Source organism: Mustela lutreola, chromosome 3 (assembly GCF_030435805.1).
Source record: "Mustela lutreola isolate mMusLut2 chromosome 3, mMusLut2.pri, whole genome shotgun sequence".
In the NCBI taxonomy this organism is placed as follows: Eukaryota; Metazoa; Chordata; class Mammalia; order Carnivora; family Mustelidae; genus Mustela; species Mustela lutreola.
This window is the reverse complement of record NC_081292.1, coordinates 175,468,177-175,482,843: the sequence shown is the minus strand read 5'-3', so window position 1 is coordinate 175,482,843 and position 14,667 is coordinate 175,468,177. Positions and strand designations below refer to the sequence as shown.

Genomic DNA, 14,667 nt, shown 5'->3' with positions numbered 1-14,667 from the left:
GAGCTCTGGGTCCTACACACTTCTCTGTCCTCACCCTCCAGCCAGCCCCATTCATTCACCCCACTCCTGGCACACTTGTACAAACTTTGTTTCTTGAACACATCAAGATCATGCCCACCGTAGAGCCCTTCACTTAAGTTTCTGTTTAGGGTGAGTTGTGGGGGTCTTACTGGGGGGCCCCTTGAGCCAGGAACTCCTCTTTCTCCTGGAAACCCTGGATCACCTCGTGAACCATTATAGCCATGTATTCCAGGCTTGCCTCTGGATCCAGGAAGTCCTGGGTGCCCCTATAAGAAATAAGCCGATAAGTGAGGTGTTTTTGCAAGAATACTATAACACAAAGTTTCTGCAACATGGGTCCCCAAATTATGACAGTTGTGACTCACATGTTATTGAATTTGTGAAACTTCTTTCCCACCCACAAGTACTATGTGACACAGTAAGAATATAGAGATAAATTTTAAGATACCCCAGCTGAAATTAATTTAGTTTGGATAGTCCAAGAGATTTGGGAAAGCACCTTTTTAAAAATCCTTAGAAAGACTCTAATGGATTATAAAGCCCTTGAAACACATCTTTCCTTCTTTTATTTGGTTTTCATGGTAGAAATGAGAGATTTAAACCTTCTTCCTCTGTTAAAACTAACCAACAAGGAAAAACTTTCCCTATGAGTATACATTTATTTCTAGAACATGGCAAGTACATGTAGTTTATGTTTTAGAATGTTTTTCTCTAATCTGTTTGAAAACCTTGCTTTTCAAGTAGTGTTTTGGTCTCAAAGTCATTATACAAAATTGAAATGCAAGCAACCTTCCATGTACTACCAAAAGAAAATAAAGAAGAGTTTGCCAAATAAATGTATATGTAGAGAGATAAAATGTGATTTTAAGGGCTTTGGTGAGTGTTTTTCCCTTAAAAAAAAAAAATGGAGAAAATTTAGGGGTACTTACAGGTATACCATCCAAACCTGGAAATCCAGGAACACCAGTTGGACCCTAATGTCACCAAAAACAAAACAAAAATATAAAAGTTATTAAAGTATTAGATTAACAGATTGATTACTTGAAAACATAAATAATTAATGACTTACTTAAAAAAAAACCTCTCAGCAGTCATTGTTACTTGATTTTTTTTAAAGACTTATTTATTTATTTGAGAGAGTTGAGGCGGGCAGAGGGAGAGAATCCCAAGTTGATTCCCCACTAAGTGCAGAGCCCAACATGGGGCTTGATTGCACAACCCGAGGACCATGACTTGAGCTGAAACCAAGAGTTGGTCGCTTAACCAACTGAGCTATCCAGGAGTCTCTTTACATGAATTAACTTAAAAGCCAACATTTTAAAAAACCTTTTGTACATTTTTTTTTAATACTTAGGAAGCCAACTTGGCAGCATCAGTTGAAAGAAAACATTCAATACCCTATATGCCAGAATTTTAAGTTCTCAGAATCTGTCTCTTCAAGGGAAATAAACTCTTTACTGTAAACACAGGTCATTTACAGGATTGCTTTTGCACCTGGCATGACACAAAGTTGGGACAGGATCTCAAATTTACATCAACAGGGAACAAGTTATGGTTTTTATCTATATTATGGCATATTGTGCAGTATTTTTGAAAGAATAACTTTAATCTACATAAATTGATATGGAATGATCTCTAAGCCATATGGTTGAGTAAAAAAAGAAAGGCTCAGCATGAGAAATACATCATTTAGGTTTTTAGGAAAGCCATGAAAGAATATAACCCTTCACTGGGGACACTCATGTATTTAAGTGCATAGAAAAGTCTAGAAAGGCATGCTCCTCTGGAACAGAGTTAGGGAATTAGGGCTGACTATGGAAGAGGAGTTTAGACTTAATTTATTATAAGGTGCTAGTAGGGACTATTTGTGATTATAAAAAAATTCTGGCATAGTAACCCTGGTTGGGAAGAATCTCTCACTTAAGAAGAGTCTTACCTTATCACCTTTGTCACCTGGCGCTCCAGGAAGACCACTGTCACCTCTCATCCCTTTCTCTCCTGGAATTCCAATGGGTCCTGGCATTCCCAGGTGTCCAATAGGACCCTGTGGCCCTGGAGGTCCTGGCTGACCCTAAGAAGGAAGATTAAAAAGGCAGAGGGTTGGCTGTTTCTTATGCCTTCTAACACAAACATGTTCACTTGGCTGATAGAAGACAAGAAAATTAGGGTTTGAGTAGAATTCTAGTCATAAAAACATAAATAATCTATTAATTACAAAAATAAGGAACATCAACATTGTCCTTTTCAATCTGAATTTAAGGCACACAATAAGTCGAATTAGTCCATGTGTACACACACACACACACACACACACACATACATGAACTGGTTGTAGTTCTCCTACTATTTTCATTCTGTCAATGACATTTATAAATCTTGAGCTGTTTAGCAAAACAAGGAACTTGCAAAGGCAAGGGGAAAAAATCAAAGCATCATAATCAAATACCATTATGTTAGTGACACAAATCAAGAGTGGAGAAATCTGCCAGATCTTTTTGAAAAGTTCATATGGCTAATGATTTTTCTGCTCTTTTAGTGGAAAATGTTTCCTTTTTTAATTACTTTTATCTTGTATTTATTTCTTAATTGGGAAGTAGACTCCACATGTCAATTTGTACTGGTGCAATCTGACCTCCCTCTCAAGCTTCCAAGGTGTGGTCTTGGATTTGCCTGTACTCCACATTCACTACTTGCCAGCCAGCCCTGGGAGCTCTTCCTTGGCTCGGCTTTCCCTCTGGATTGCTCCTTCTCCAGGTTTCCACTTGACTTAGATCTCCCCTATATTGCCACCTGCTTAGCAGGCTTCCTTGATCCCTGGCTTCTCCCCCAACTCCATGAGGTAGGATCACCAATCCAGTGCCACCCTCATTGGCCTCTCCATTTTATTCTCTGCATCTTTAGCATTTCCTATTTTTCAGTTACCTGCTCATCAGTTGGTTGGCTTTCCAGTTAGATATTAGCACTATGAGGACAAGGGTATTTGCTCACTAGTTAAGTCTTCCCTCTACCATCTATCCCAGATTTTGGCTCAGGAAATCCCTTCTAAATTAATATGGGATAGATGGACTGTCAGTGACTATGGTCCCAGGCTTGTGGTCCAGCCTGACCACCAGCCACTTTGGACACACTCTACCTGGATCCAGTGTGGTTAGGAAAGCGATTTTTGAACTTTGAAAAAGGCAATTCTATCAACTATCATCTTTGTGACATATAAAATGATATTAAACATTCAAACTTACTTATTTTTCATAAAATAATCAAAGTATGAGAATAGTGAGGCTACCTGAATGAACTTAAGAATCTAAAATCAGGGGCGCCTCGATGGCTCAGTGGGTTAAAGCCTCTGCCTTCAGCTTGGGTCATGATCCCAGAGTCCTGGGATCAAGCCCCACATTGAGCTCTCTGCTCGGCAGCGAGCCTGCTTCCTCCTCTCTCTCTGCCTGCCTTTCTGCCTACTTGTGATCTCTGTCTATCATATAAATGAATAAAATCTTTTTTAAAAAAAAAAAAGAATAAAAAATCAGAGTTTCTAAATGACACTTCTAGCTTTGGCATTCAATCTCTGTAAGTTAATTTGGGCAGAAGGTATCTTAGATTCATATGTTGTTGTTGTTGTTGTTTTTTAATAGCTTACTTTGCAATCCAAAGACAACACCCTTACATTAGATTTTTTTTTTAAAAAAAGCTTTATAATGAGAAGTTTACAATAAGGTTTCCACCGATGCAAAGTGATTTATCTGCACAGCACATGCACTGTGGTGTCTAAGGTATTCAACTGTGTTGTCTAATGTGCTCCAGAGCCCATGCTATAGTTTACCAATTTGAAACTACTCTTGGTATTCAATTAAAGTCAGGATGTTCACCAGTAAATTTTTGTGCTTCTTAAAATTTTCCAAAGATGTAAGAAAAATCATGTTGTATCCCTTTGCTCCACCAAAGAACAGTCTCATGATTCAGTGAACAAGCACATCTTGATATGTGGAGAGAAAAGCTGGATGGATTTCAGGAGATATCTGCTCAGTTCAGATCTCAAACCTCTGGGCCATTCTGAATTACTGGTGTTCAACTCCAACTGGGACCACATACAAGAATACAGGGCTGCCCCTCTGGTGTTCAGGGACCAGGAGAAATATTTTTTGGAGAAGAGAATATTTTTTTATTTTATATGAAAATCAGTGTGTCAGCACTATTCTAGTGATCTAATCTCCTGTGATCCCATGAACAAAATTCCACAAGCTGGCAAGTGGGAGGATTCTGTTAGGTGGCGGGGCTCCTGAAACACGCCCAGCCATGGAGTCCCACATCAGCCATAAACATGAACCCCTGATCTCCTCATGAGGGGAATCCTGTACAGGAAGAAGGATCTAAGAGCACCCCTTAAAACAACTCTCTAGGCCCAAGGTTCCATGTGAGCAAACTGAAACTTAGATAACTTCTGGGTCCCTATAAATGCTTGGGTTGACCAGACACTTAGTATTTCCAGTCTGCTAATCCCTGCACACCAAGCCAACTCTGCGGTCTATACATATTACCCTGTGCCTTACTCATTTTCAGTTGTTCTCTTCCTTGTTCCTTACTCTTTATCCCATAAAAGCTTTCTGACTTCTGGCCATTTTGCAGTTCCCTGGATTCTCAGGAATTCACAAAGTGTTAAAGTTTGTATCACCTAAATTGTCTTCTTTAATCATTTTTTAACAACTTTGAAGGGGGAAAAAAAAAAAAAGACTCTGGGACCCAGCCAGTCCCAGTCTACACGTGATGAGTCACCTTGGACAATGCTGCTAGCTTGGCCAAGCCCAGACACAGGAAGATGGCTGGGGCCCTGCCTGGGGCGTGGGGGGCCCCGGACACAAGCTCTGTGTGCCCTGGTCTAAAGACAATAATGACAGAATATTCACAACATTTTTTGTGATAACAAGCAAAACTGGAAACCCTATAAAAACCTTCCCAAATGAGATTAATAGAATAGATTATGGTAACTTCACACAATCGCAAACCATACAGCCTATTTTAGCCTGGGTGCCCCGGACACAAAGCATAGGATAAGGAGTCAATGCAAACCATTTGAGATTCAAAGGACATAGGGTAAGGAAGCAGGGATGTGACAGAGAAAAGGGAAGGCTGGCAATCAGGGTGCAAAATCAAGCCAGTCACTGGAATAGTTAGGAGCCATGGGAACAAGCCCCAAGTGAAAAACATTATGTACCTGGGGCGCTTTCTGTTGACTATTATTGCTAAACCACTTCTCTTACAGAGCAGAACCAGGACCAAGCCCCATACACAACCTTGACTGGAAACAGAAGCTCCACTACCCTGAAGACCCTGCTCCAAAAGCACCAATGAGCTGCCTGAGTTGACTGCCAGTATCAACCAATCAGGATGAGGCTCTGCCAACCAATCAGGATGAGGCCATGCCAGCCAATCAGGACAAGGCCCTTGCTAACCAATCAGGAAGAGATATTGTCCCCCTTTCCCTCATTAGCCTAGTGAGGGGGAATTTTCTCCAGATAAGCAGGGTCTCCCTGTCTCTTGGAGAGGCCAGCCTAACCACACTCTTGGTTGGTGCTGAGTCTCCCTTCAGCTCAAGCTGCAACCCCAAGAAAGCCTTGCCTGTGCCTTTGATTTTGGAGTCCAGCCTCGTTTGTACTGTCAGACCCAAGAATCCGACTCCGGTAACAAGACCAGTGGGTCACTGGAGCTCACCCCAGAGCAGGCCCTCGGGACTCAGGGTAGAATACACACCTCAGAGTGATCCCACCCAAGGGCGAGGGAACTGCGGGGGTTACCTCCTCGCTGGGGGACCACAGTGGTGGGTGGGGAGTGCCAGCTGCCGAGCAGGCAAATGGGGGCTCTGACAGAGCCTGCAGAGAGATGCAGAGACCGGCAGCTGGAGACCCCAGGGGGGAGCACGGAAGAAACAGGCCTGACGGAAATGTGGAGGGCCTGAACATCAAAGAGAGCGGGCAAGGCTTTCTGAGCTGACACAGCTCACCCTGGTGATTCTCATGACGTAGACACAGTGACCGAACACCCAGGCTCTGCAGACAGGCCCCTGGAGTTGAGGCCCAGGCCCACCAGCTGGGTGACCACGGACACATTTCATACCCTCCCTATTCCTCAGCTTCTTTCTCTGTCAATGGCTGGTGGACATAAAAAAAATAATGCATGGCAAATGTTTATGGCATAGTGCCCCGCACATCTATGCTAACTATTGTATTATTATATTTATAATATTATTATAATATCTATTTAGTTCATTGTTCAAAGGGAAACAAACAAGTTCCATATTTTATCCCACCTGTAGGAAAACAAATGGACAGACATCTTCTCTAAATGCATGTTTATAAAGGTACATTTCTTGAGGGATATACAAGAAATAACATTTTGTCATGCCTCAGGAGGGAAAATGCAAGCCAGAGCAATGTTACCATTTACCAACAGCAAATATGACCTTTCTAATAAAGACTAACATTTCTCTTTCACCATGAAGTTACCGACTCAACAAACATTATCAACAACCTTTATCACCTGACTAAACTTCGCAAATCAAAAATCATACTTCATTTGAACTTGCCCTTCTCTTCATGCTTTTTCATCATCATCGTAACAGCTACTATTTATTGAGTGTTCATAAAAATACTAAAAGCTTAGAATTTTCAAGGAAGCTTAAATCTATAAATATGTATTATAAAACACACAACAATAAAATATGAAATGTAATTATACAGGAACAAATCTTTTGGGGGCATTTTGAGGGCATATCAATTTAAATATTGCACAAACTGTAAACAACAATCTAAAAGAATAAATAATGACTTCAGCTCCCTTTTTAAAAAAACCTATGTTAATTGCTCTTACTTGGTAAGATTTCCTGAATATAAGAGTCAGGAAATTAACTGCTTTTTCATTAAGTTTGGGAATTATCTTTTCATCTTACAGGTAATTTACCAAAGAAAACTCCAAATTACCTTTTGTGAATGTTATACTTTATAATAATGTAACATTTAGAAACAACAAAATATATGTTTAAACATAAAAGGGTCACTGAGAAAGAGACAGTCAATTAACTGCCTATAAATCTCCTTAATGTGTTTCATTCTGGATGCGCAAGACTGGATCTGGTGAACTAATGGAACTTGAGGGAGAGAAAAAAATAAAGGAGTGGAAATATTTCCCATGGTGGTAAGAATAATAAAACACTGCTCAGTACACAAATGAGTCCTGATTTGAGAAGTTGCCATCTAAAAAGCTTTTAAAATAAAATAAAACAAGGAATGGTTATTTACATTATTCATCTCTGAACCCCGTGTCCTTCCTCACTGCCCGCCCCCCAACCCTCGCCCTAATCTGTTACACTGATTGCCTTGCCCTTTCTGAATAAGCTCTGTTCTTTCACAGACTTGATATCCTGTCTCAGAAATGTCCCTCTCACTCCTAAGGTTACCTCTTAGTGCTCCCATGGAAAGACTTTCCAACCTCCTGTCCTCCCCTCACACATCCTTTAGAACTAGATGGTTCTCGAAGATGCTTCTATAATAACACCCCTCGTCTATTAGAGTGACCGTCTCTTTATCCCTCAACCCCACAACTGCTAACCACGAACTTCTGGAGGGCACAGGCTATGTGCCCAAGATTTCGATGATAGGAAGGATAATAAATACTTAATAAAACACGAACAGTGAAATAGTCAATGATTCCACACTGAGGTGAGCAGAGCACAACCTGACACCATGAGCAATGGCCCTAATTGCAACGATATTTGTAACTTCTTCTTCAGATAAAACACAGTGATGTTATACCATCATTTCAACCATATTAAATCGCAAATATAACCCCTACTTTATAGGTGGAAAAACTAGCATAAAGTATTAAATGCTTACTTATTTACAACCATTGGGGAAGACTGTGGTTTGTTTTACTTTTAGCCTTGTTTTTATTTTTCACATTAATAGGTAATTCATTACAGGATAAATTTTTTAAAGAAATACACTAAACCTCGTATCACAATATTAAATCTGTCAGAAAGCTGCTCATGAAATTTTTCCAAACACCAGTCTTTGAAATAGTCATAGCTAGTTCATCTAATTTGAGTAAATAATTTATCCACAGCAATGTAGAGGATAATTCTAATCTCCTTAAACTATTTCATATTTTAAAAAGGGGTCAGTTTAAAAAAACCATAAAGTACAAGTAAATATTTGAGCTCACTCATATATAAGGTTATAATGGAATTAACTTCAGGATGAACAGACATAAATAACAAGCCTGTAAGCGATGTTTCTATAACTAGAGGATCATTAAATAATCAAAAGAATTTTGCATCTTAAAAAAAGAATTTTAAAGAAATATTTTCCTCCTAACCACGTGCCCTTCACCCAAGAACAACAATATGATATGCAGTGGGATTGCTACACTGGATTCAGGCTAGCAAAAAGGAAAAAAGAAATGCCCCATGGAATGACTGACTGACTTTCAGATGTAGTTTCCCTGATGTATCTACTGATCTTTCTTTCTTAATTTCTTAATTTTTTTCTTAATTTTCCTTCCTTCCTTTCCTTCCCTTTCCTTTATTAAAATTCTTTTTTATTTTTCTTTCTTTTTTTTTCTTTTTTCTTTCTTTCTTTTTTTTTTTTTTTTTTGCTACTGTGTGCACAGAAATGCCTTTGTAGCTTATGACTTTCAGTGAGAGACAGCAAAATCAATAAAGATTCCCTGAATCCAGAAATGACCGTTGTCTTGCCCACTGAGGAACCTGCGGAATGCCCTGTGATGCCACAGGTCATCTTCTTCGTCCTCGTTGATGGTGTGTCACCAGACCTGCCCTACGTGCCTCTCTCCTGAGGCTGCCAGGAGCAGCAGGCTCCCGGGCCAGCTGTTCAAAGAACGGACAAAGGTGATCGGAGTAGACACAGTCACCCAGCCCTCTGCGGCCAGGGCATTCCTTTAGGATTCTGTCACCTGTGAATCATCTCTGCCAGGCACGGCTCTTGAGCAAGATGAAGACCAAATCATTATGATTTCACAACTTGGTAGAACAGATCAATAGATGAGAGAATATGTACATTTTTAAAAACCAAAATCTTCCAACTCAGCCTTTTGGGCTGCCACTGATGGGCAAACCCTTTGGGGAATGACAAAAATCTAAGAAACTTGTCATGTTAGCAGTAGGAGGTTTGGGAGAAATAACGACAGAGAGACAACTACAAGCCCATATACACTCACACTTCGTCTGCAACAGCTTTCTGTTCCTTCCCAACCAGAAGCTGAATCAGTGCAAAGAAGTACAAACGTATGTTTGTTTGTTCATTCATTAGTGAATGAACAAATGACTATGAAAGATGTTTTTATTACACTAATTACATATACATTTCCAAATCACTCTCAGTCTCTATGACCATGACAGTGATCATCAAAGTGTCCAGGAAGGGAAGGAATTTGTTTATGGAGTCTGGTCCTGAGTCTGTTACTCTCCAGACCTTGCTTCATTTAATCCATCCACCAACACCGAGAAATGTGAATTAGTATCCCCAGGTAGATTAGAAAAGTCTATTTAGGGGTATAACTTACTCAGACACCCATGCCTAGTAGGCTTGCTTCGTACGTGCATCAGTCATTTGCTCCCCAAACCCCTCCTCTTCCCACACCTCAGCCTGGCACAGTGGAGGGTCCCTCCACCAACCCTCACTCACACCACACCTGCAGTGACACGTCCATTGCCTCCAGCCTCGTCTTATTTTTAAACTTAAAAAAAAAAATTATCCCAATGTACTCTATATATTCTTTTGTAAAGTTTCTTTAGGAAACAGCAATATTCATCAAATTAACTAAAGGCCTCTATTTTTGTCATTCTCAGATCCTGTCAATCTCAAAACTGTTTTCTAGACCCTTCTTGAACCTTCCTCCATCACATTCCTCACGTGAGAAGCCAAGCACATCACTCCCAAACTAGCTTCCCTGCCCCCTTCTTCCCAGACCCAACAGATGGCAATTTTTTCCTTCCGTCTATAAGCTCACCACATGGCTGTCAGCTTTCCCTTGCTACTCTCTTTGACTTAAATCTCATGTGTCTTACTGTCATCCCCCTGCAGAGACTCCCTGTCCTGGTCTTGTCATCTCGCAAGGGCTACCCAAGCACCAGCCCCCCTCCCTTCCTTCACCCTGGGCTTCCACACGCTTCTACAGACAACTGTCAACTCCTCTGCAGTCTTCTCTTGCCCCTGTCACTGTTTTCATCACCCACTACAATGCAGACAGTCTGCCCTTCACCCCCCCAGCCTAACCTACTGCCTGTCACTTCCACACCTACACCTTCGGCTCCAATCACACGCATGCCTCCTGTTTGCCTGAAGCAATGGCAGCCTTTCTCCATCTGTAGCTCAGACTCAACCTTCCTCCCACCCAAACCATCATGGTGGTGGCGGCAGGGAAGACACTTGTTCTAGGCACCAACACAGCACTGTGCATTCATCTCATGGAATCCTTACATCCATAAAGCAGAAAGCCACCCTATAGCTACTTTTCTGTTTCCCAAATGACGTTACTGAGGCTCAGAGAGACAGAGACCACTTGATTATCGCCTAGGAAAACGAAGATTCAAACTAAGGTCCTCAAACTTCAATTGTCTCTCTCTGCTCTTTTCACCCCAGTTCTGATCAATCTCACTGTTGCACAAACCCTTCTGTCCACCCTAAAATAGCACCTAAAAAGACTCATCACCTATTTTTCATTATGGTTTCATGCATGTTAGTTTAAGGAATATGTGCTTGGGATGATGTCTTCCAGAGAGCTTTTTGGGGCCAGGGATGTGTGCACATTTTATTACCACTCCAGAACCATGGCCACTGCCTGGCACGGTGTACATTCTAAACACGAACTCAGGAAATAGTGAATGGATTAAGACATTCTGATTCAAACACACCATTCAGTGCCACCCGTCCTGCCTTTTCCAAGCTTGGCTGTAATTCAAAGAGTGATCCACTAGGTGACACTAGAGCATCACCTAAAGCCTCAAACAGGCCTCCATGAGGAACAGAGCTCTTTAATTAAGCGCCACCAGGTCTAAAGTGCTAGATATCAAGAAGGGTTATAAAAATAAATAACGAAAAGGTATTATTCAAGGATTACAGTCCAAGGAGACTGGACTGTGGTGGCAGAGTGTCTTCTTGTACCTTCGGATCACCTCACTTGCTAATGAGAGGATAAACTGGTCCATTTGGCCTGGAGTAGCACTGACCTGGGATTCCCAGTCATGTTCTTGAGAGGCTGCATGGTGCAGAGGAAGGAACCTTGCTCTGAGAACCAGAAGGTAGGGCTTCACTGCTGAGCAATAAATAAATCACCTCTTGAACCTGGTTATTGAAGAGTGCCTTCCCCATCTTTAAAAACAGCAGAAGAGCAGCCCGACATAACTCTGCTGTGGGAACTGAATGAAACAGTGTGAGGAGCTCCCAGTGGCCTCCCTGAGGGGCTGGAACCAGCTGACCCCTGCTCTGTTTTCTCAGTATCCCTGCACCTTGTCTTCTCCGTGTTTTCTCCTGTGTCCTCTGTGCCCACGCCCTTCCTCCTGCTGCAGAGAAGCCCCTAGGAGCTCCACAGGGCTGCCCTGGTCTCTTCTCACTTTCTTTAGGGCAAACTTGACCTTTTCCATGGAGTTAATGGCGCCTAATGCTGAACAACCAACCCCTCAACTTCCCTCCCTAGCCCCGACTTCTCTGTGGAGCCCTGACCATATTCAACTGACCTCCAGCTCTACAAATCCAAAATGGGACTTGTAGATCATGCCCTGCAACATGCTCCTTGGTCATACAGCACTCCCGGTACAGCCGTCCGCCCCTCGCCGGCCTACCTCCACTGTCCTCCTCGTTCTTATCCGTCCTGCCTCCCAAATATCCCTGCCACCCATCTGCTTCCCCCACCTCTTCATGCACCCCCTTGCTAAGCAACCGCACCTCCCATCTGGGACGAAAACCTGACAGGTTTTCCCTAACACTGCCCCTTGCCCCCACATACACTCCCTGTATCCTCCAAACAGCAGCAGGAATGATCTCTTTACAACACATATCCAACACGCTTCCACACTCCTCAAAATCCTTCAGAGCCTTCCTTGTTACCTGGAAAGAGCCTGTGCCTGCTTCCCCCCCCACCCCCCGCCCCGCACCTCATGTCCCTTCCTCCCTCACCTACTACAGCCAAAGCTTTCCAGCTCCTTATGATTCCTCAAACACGCCAGCCTGTCTCCTTCTCCCTTCAGGACCGAACAGAGGCTGTTCTCTCAGCCCAGACACTTGCAGTGGGCTGAATGGTGTCCACAAGAAGATATGTCTGATCTTAATCCCTATGTTTGTGGAAAGCCCGCAAGATGGCAAACAAGGTGCTGACATTAAGGACCTTGAGAGAAGGAGCTGGTCCTGGATTATCTGACGGGTCCTGGGACACAGAAGAAGATTCGTCACAGATACACAGAGGAGAAGGCGGTGCAGTGTGCAGACAGAGGTTGGAGGGACAGGGGCACAGGCTGAGGAATGCTGATAGTCGCCATGGAAGCTGGAAGAGGCAGTGGATGGAGCCTCCCTTCTTGCCTATGGAGGGAGTACGGCAATGGCAACACCTTGCCTGTGCCCTTCTGGCTCAAGAACTTTCGAGAAGATACATTTCTCTGGTTTTAAGCCACCAAGCATGTGGTAATTTGTTGTGTCTGCCCTAGGGACTGACAGGACATGGTGCCAGGCCATCACTAGATGACCTCTGATTCCACTATCTCCGCCTCAACCCCCCCCCTCCCCACCCACTCTCCCAGGGAGAGATCCTTGCTTTCTGTCTGTTCTTACCCTGATGCCCCCCAAGATCCTAACAGTGCCTGGCACTCCTCGGCCACCCAGAAATAATGGCCAAACGTGCATCTTGGTCCCTTCTGCTGGTCTCTGAGTTCCAGACCACAAGGACTTTTTCTTACTCATTAAAGCCTCGTGAAGGCAGGTACAGGGCAAATGCTCAAGGACTATGAATGAATGGGATGAATGAATGGCTATCTGCTGAATGAATTGCAGATGAGCTCCCAGGACGCAGGAATGAAAAAAATTAGCATCTTTGAGACAGAGCTGTTTCCCCCAGGGATTTCTTGGCAATTTACTGAAAATAGTATTTGAAAGGAGAAATCTACTTTAACTTTCTTTGTAATTCAGCATTTTAATTAATTTAGTCAGATGTTACCCTTGCCCTAGAGAGGTTTTCTAGAGCTACAAATTCGTTCTCCTGCGGGGACTATGGACTGCTTTGGGAAGCACCTGTATTGCTGGCCCTTGTTTCTCACCACCAACAAGACCGTCTCCCCTTCGGCAATGACCTTGATCCTCTCAAGTTCAGCGTAGTCCCCACATTTGCTGAGCTCTGTGGCCGCCTGGCCTCAGCTCATGCTGGGTCGCAGAGCTCAGCAGTCTTCGTTGCTATGGAATTGAACTCCACATGCAGAGGCCAAAGGCTCTGCTGCAAATCACTGGCCATTTAATAAAGTGACTGATCAGGGCAGATACGCCAAAACCTCCCTTCACAACCACACTGCCACTAGGACTCCCTAGTGAGCTTCGGCACACCTGGCCTGTTTGGAAAAACAACATGTTCTACCACATAATAGCCAAATACAAGCTAGTTTTCTCTCCTGCCTTCTAGCACAAATGCTAGATTTAGAGAGAGAGAGAGCTCTGTCAGCATACTGAAAGTCGTGTTAGTTGAAGTCATTCTTGTATATGGACACAAGCCACTACTGTAACTTCTACCATGATTATTAATAGACCAAATAGTATAAAATGATTGACATGTGTCCTCACTCTCCCCACTTGGTTTCCCATGCCCTGCTCAGAAATACTCCCTCCAGCCTCTGCAACTGAAGATCTATTCTGTTCACTTCTGCAAATTTTTCATTCTTCAGAAATCAAGGTTACTATTCCTGACAGGGGAACATTTAACAAGCAAAGCCAAAGTCATAAACAGCTGGTGAGCTAAATTGTACTGGGGAATTTGTTCTGTAGACACTATATTTTCTCCAGTTCTGGGTCCTGATGCCTTTCCGTGACAAATGCACTATATGTAGCTCCCTAAGTTCCCCGAAGCCAATATCCCTTCCTGGGGCCCCTCCTTCGAGTTACCTGCTGTCCCCTAAAAGCCCCCGAGACTTCCATCAGGCCTGGCTTCATGTCTCAGAGAATTCTCCAACAGAGACAACATGAGCTAGGGAGTGCATTCTTGAAAGAAAGATCAAATTTGTCAGTTGTCATTGGAATTGGCCTACACCAAAATATAGCATAAGTGAGTTATGGGAACTTTGGGATCTAATACTAATTGCTCTGTACCATTTATCAGGCTACAGTGTACTAGAATACAGCTGTGTGAGGGATAAAGAGATAGAGTTCTAGAACTTTGTGTGCAAATAATTTAACAATAAAAAATGTTAATAATTAAAATCCCCCAAGCAAATTCCATTTTTATCATGGAATGCAGGCTCTTAGGAGTGTGTGGGACAAATGAATGAGATTGTGGGGGAAAATACTTGTCCATTATTTGTGATTTAAAATCCCCACAGGAAACACTGATTTGCTAATGTGTGATTTTAGCTTTCAAACCGCAAAAACTAAGACAGGTCTTGAGTTTTAA

At 42.7% G+C, this 14,667-nt stretch overlaps 1 protein-coding gene across 11 annotated transcripts in view; it reads right to left on the bottom strand.

Annotated features, from left to right (window-relative positions):
- Positions 1-14,667, bottom strand: part of COL4A4 (collagen type IV alpha 4 chain) — a 123,571-nt gene that overhangs the window by 81,296 nt on the left and 27,608 nt on the right. For all 11 annotated transcript variants that reach the window (XM_059167837.1, XM_059167835.1, XM_059167838.1 and 8 more), the window contains 3 exons: positions 1,958-2,092; positions 951-995; positions 171-287 (listed from right to left, as the gene is read on the bottom strand). In XM_059167837.1, the coding sequence (XP_059023820.1) occupies positions 171-287; positions 951-995; positions 1,958-2,092 (297 nt within the window). The remainder of the gene's footprint in view (positions 1-170; positions 288-950; positions 996-1,957; positions 2,093-14,667) is intronic.